Source organism: Siphateles boraxobius, unplaced genomic scaffold (assembly GCF_051911475.1).
Source record: "Siphateles boraxobius isolate OS27281-9 unplaced genomic scaffold, OSU_SipBor_1 6, whole genome shotgun sequence".
Lineage (NCBI taxonomy): Eukaryota > Metazoa > Chordata > Actinopteri > Cypriniformes > Leuciscidae > Siphateles > Siphateles boraxobius.
This window is the reverse complement of record NW_027509186.1, coordinates 10,358,426-10,363,487: the sequence shown is the minus strand read 5'-3', so window position 1 is coordinate 10,363,487 and position 5,062 is coordinate 10,358,426. Positions and strand designations below refer to the sequence as shown.

At 39.0% G+C, this 5,062-nt stretch overlaps 1 protein-coding gene across 1 annotated transcript; it reads right to left on the bottom strand.

The window, feature by feature from the left end:
* Positions 1–239: 239 nt before the first annotated feature.
* Positions 240–1,198, bottom strand: LOC143715560 (olfactory receptor 51I2-like). The gene has a single exon (XM_077207359.1). It carries the CDS (start codon positions 1,196–1,198, stop codon positions 281–283), a length of 918 nt encoding a protein of 305 aa, XP_077063474.1. The 3' UTR covers positions 240–280.
* Between the last annotated feature and the right edge of the window lie 3,864 nt (positions 1,199–5,062).

Sequence of the window (5,062 nt, the reverse complement as noted above, 5' to 3'; positions counted from 1 at the left end):
TTTTTCATTTTTTTGGGGGGAAAAAATGAAAAAACGAAAAAGGAACTGTTTTCAAATTTTTCTACTTTCAATTTTAAATTAAAAAAATGACTGATCGAATGATACACGGACTCTTTAGAGTGTGAAACATTTCATTTGGTGACAATTCTTAAAAAAAAAAATATATATATATATATATATATATATATATATATATTTTTTTTTTTAATTTTTTTTTTTATATAATATTATTAAATTAACATTTATTACACCAGAAAAAAAAATGAAAGAAAAAAAAAATCTACCTGGAGGGGTTTATAAGACAAATAATTTTTTTGCGAATATCAGGCAGGTTTAAAGCATAAACAAGGGGGTTGAGGATGGGTGGTATAATAAGGAACTCCAGTGAAAGTAAAACTGTCAGCCATATAGGAAGTTCTAAGGTGACAACTCGACTCAAAGTGACATCAGAAATAACAGCCATTGAGAAATTCAAAAGGACCACTATGTGTGGAATACAAGTTTTATAAGCTTTGCCCTTGAACTGTGATGAGCTTCCTTGACAAACAATAATAATTTTTACATAAGAATATAATATTAAACTTAAAGGGATGACAGCGGTTGTAATTAATATTAACATGCCGATAATATTATTAATTATTGTGCTTTCGCAAGAAAGCTTGACTACTTCATAGTTGTGGCAGTACACCTTGAACAATTTGTTACCACACATTCTCAGTTTTGTACTTAAAAGGCCATTAATACTAAGTAAAATAATTGGATAAGCCATGTTTATACCAACTGAAACGATCAAAAACCTTGGTGTAATTATGTTGTGGTATTGTAAAGGTTTACTGATTGCAGCAAATCTGTCAAATGCCATTAACATTAATAGTGTATATTCATTTGCGGCATACGTGAAAATTACAAAAGACTGCAAGACACATGCTTCAAGGGAGATTGAGTGTGTATCAGATAGCAAGTCTGTAAGCGCTCTTGGGAAAAAACCAGCTGTTCCAAACACAGAGTTGAAAGACAAACATGAAATCAGAATGTACATTGGCTTGTGTAAAGTCCTTTCCAGAAATATTGCAAGCATGATAAGGACATTAAATAATATGATAGCACAGTACAGAGTAAATCCTAAACCGAAGAAAGCATATCTTATGTACCCGAGATTTTCAAACAACATGAAGTAAAAATATGTCCCATTTTCCATTTTGCATCAGGCAGAGTTACTTCATTGACCTGAAAAAGAAAGTACACAATGTTTCTATGATTTTTAAACATTTTAAAAAACAGTAGTTTGCATTAACTTGAGAACAATAAAGTTAATTTTTTTAACATAATTTATTATTTAATGATTTATGAATTATCAATGAACAATAATATATATTATAAATTAACATTAGATTCATATTTACTTTAAATAGTTATATGTATACATATAATCTTCAGGTTAATTTGGTTTAAAAATAGATTTGTGACATATCAATAAACAACTTTGAAATATATTTTGAACATCAGGCAAATTTTTCTATACCTTAAAACACATTACATAATTTAAATACCTTCTGTGATACACCTTGAAATAACCATTGTTGCAAGAACTGTGTGTCAACATTATACTAGTGTTCTTATAGCATCTAAACTGTCTTAGGAGGCCTCTTTGTTTTTTTAATTTTTTGTTTTTTTTGCAAATAGATGGTATGCGCATGACATCACCGCTGGCCGGAGTGACTGCGGTTACACCCACTAAGTGGCAAAAAGTCTGAGCGGCAGCATTTGCTTTAACTGTGAATGCCGCAAAAAACACACAAAACGCATCTAAAATGGGAATGAGCTTTGCGATTGACTGTACAACTAGATTTGACAACAAATCTGAGGTATATTTTTACAGACTGCTGAAAGCTTCAGAAAAGAGAAGCAAATGCATCTCATAGAAACAACTGGACTGGCAACGAAAGGTGGATTTGCAATTATTATTTTGTGTCAATATGCTGAATTTAGGGGTAAAACCATACCCTATATATTGTATTGACAACTAATCAATTAAATATTTACCATCTTAATTCTGCATTGTTCTGTATTGTTACTTGTTGTCTCCCCCTTGTGGTATACTAAAGAAATCACAGTCACGTTTGTTCTGCGGCTTCCTTTAGGGATGTCATCAGGGAGCGCTCAGGAATGTCTTCTGACGGCTGTGTCTTGTATTCATGTATCAATCTAAGTCCTTCTGCTCACGTTCAAGCTATAAACGAGCATCGTCGGTATGTAATGTTCTTAAACGTCATCTATCTATGCATAGGAATATTATCATGTAAGATGAGATGTATGTTGTTAAAATTGTTGTATAGATTTCTGGGTGTTCTCTTTTCCCGGGTGCAGTATAATCAGAATAGTCTGAGCTAAGTTATGTCTAAAAATACCTTTAAATAGTAATTTCATTGTGTAAAATAACAAGTTATTTGTACTAGTATTGTTTAAAACATGTGTATTTTTGAATATTTAGTACTCATTTATGTATATCTTTGGTTTCAGTTTTACCCTATCTTTGGTCATCATTAAAGTAAACGATTCACCTTCGTCCAGTGTGGTGAGTAGAGCAGGAGTTAAACTGTCTGTCAATTTACACGAAGGGTTGTAACAAGGACGGAACAGTAAAACGAAAAAAAGAGACCTGGGTTCGAATCCACTGTGAGACACCAATGTGTCCCTGAGCAAGACACTTAACCCCTAATTGCTCCAGAGGCGTGCGACCTCTGAAATATAGCAATTGTAAGTCGCTTTGGATAAAAGCGTCAGCTAAATGAATAAATGTAAATGTAAATGTAAATGTAAAACAACGTTTCATAAACGAGCTGATCTACAGCAGATAGGACCCTGCACGCTATACCGCTGAAATAAAGGTAGCCAGCACACACAATGTTCCAAGAGGATGCACAATCAATCGGCTCATGGAAAACCAGATCTCAAGCTTCCCACACATCCAGCCGCTCTAGCAGATCAAACGCAGCCGCAGTCATGGCATGCGCAGAAGCGGAGGCAGCCAGAGCAAAAGTAGCATATGCTGAAAAAGAGATGCAAATCAAAATTCAAAAAGCACAATTGGAAGCGTCATTGGATAAACTGAATGTAGAAAAGACAGCAGCTGCGGCCTTAGCTAAAGCAGAGGCTTTAGAGGCTGCTCTGGAGTACGAGGATGATGAGCATGGCCCTGAGCTGAGGAGTGGATCAGAGCAGCGATCTCACAACGCCATGCAAATGACTGAAGAGTATGTACAAAAACATAGTGTACTGGACAGCAGTCTAAAACCATGGGCGCAACTACAGGGTTCCCCCACCACCACCCAACCTCAGCAAATGCCCCCTCCGCAAGCGCCTACAGCACTCCCTTATCAGCCCACACAGATCAAGCCTGAAAGGAATGAAGACCCACATATTGAAGCACACCGTGCTCAAAAATGTTCTTACACGATAAGTAAGAACCCCGCACACACACTAATAGGAGACAGGAAACACACTGAGCACCTGGGTCACAGAATTTGCGACAGCTATCACCTGCCATTAGCCACACCTATGAGTAAACACCAACAAGCATATCAAGAGACTCACATAGGGGCTTATGACGGCCGGCACTACCCGCCTAGTAGGTTTGTCCATAGTGAACAACGAGACAAGTTGCTCAGAGGTTCGTCTAACAAGAATAAAAATGTGACAGACTCTGTAAGCATCCTTACCAGACGAGAGATAGTTTCAACCGAATGGTGAAGTTTGATGATAGGCCTGGAAATTACAGGGCATGGAGGGCGTCTTTCCTGAACACTGTCAAAGGCCTTAATCTGACCGCAAAAGAAGAAATAGACTTGTTAGTAAAATGGCTAGGGCCAGAATCAGCACGTCAACGACCCAGAAAAAGGGCTGTTAATCGTGTGGGAGAGACTAGAAGAGTACTACGGTGCACCTGAAGTCATCGAGGACGCACTATGGAGGAGATTAGATAACTTTCCTAGGATTTCAAATAAAGACAATCAGAAACTCAGGGAGCTGGAAGACTTGTTGACAGAGGTACAAGCCGTAAAATCGGAAGGTGAACTCCCAGGCCTTGCATATCTAGACACAGCACCCTACGACCCAAGTTTCATGTTTTTTCCTTGTACTGGAGGTCAGTGGCGGGGAGGATTAGAGTGTCGGTCCAAGCATTGCAGTGACATCAAAGTGTACAGAAGTTTGTGGCGGAGACACGACTGGAAGATCCTGTTCTAAGATTTGTTTGGTCAGAGTTTTCCCTAACGGCCAACGGAATAAAGCAGTCAAGTTGTACGCCATTTTGGACCACCAGAGTAATCGGTGGTAAGGTCAGAATTCTTCGAGCTCTTCAATGTGAAAAGTGACCGTTCTCCATATGCCCTCAGGACATGTGCGGGAATAGTGGAGAAGTCAGGGAGAAGAGCGCACGGCTTCCAGGTGCAATCTTTGGATGAAGAAGTCCCTCTCATGTTGCTGCTTGGCAGAGACCTCATCAGAGTTCATAAAGTGCGTAATCAAATTAACGACCCGCACGACTCTCCATACGCGCAAACGCTCGACTTGGGCTGGGTTATAGTGTGCAGTGTCTGCCTTGGTAAGGTCCACTAACCAGACACAGTAAACACCTTCTACATTAACACACTGGAAAACGGACGAGCATCCCTCTTCAAGTCATGTCCCAACCGCTACTTTGTGAAAGAAACACATGACGGCACTGGGTCTCTCATTTGCAAGAACAGGAAAGACCACATAGGATGCGCTGTGTTTCAGAGATCCAAAGACAACGACAAAATTGCACCTTCATTTGAAGATGTGGCGTTTCTGAACATCATGGAACTAGGGTTTCACAAACATAAAGATAACAGTTGGACGGCTCCCTTACCCTTTAAGACACAGAGACGTCACCTGCCCAACAACAAGGCCGAAGCTCTTTCAGATCACTCCAGCGCTCCTTTAACAGGAATCCAGAGTGGAAAGAACGCAGAGAAGATATTTCAGAATGAACATGCAGAAGAAGCACCCCCGCTCGAACCTGAGGAGGAGTGCTTGTATC

Bases quoted from the DNA above. Each gene is read 5' to 3' on its own strand.
- LOC143715560 (XM_077207359.1), bottom strand. From the start codon at position 1,198: ATGGAAAATGGGACATATTTTTACTTCATGTTGTTTGAAAATCTCGGG.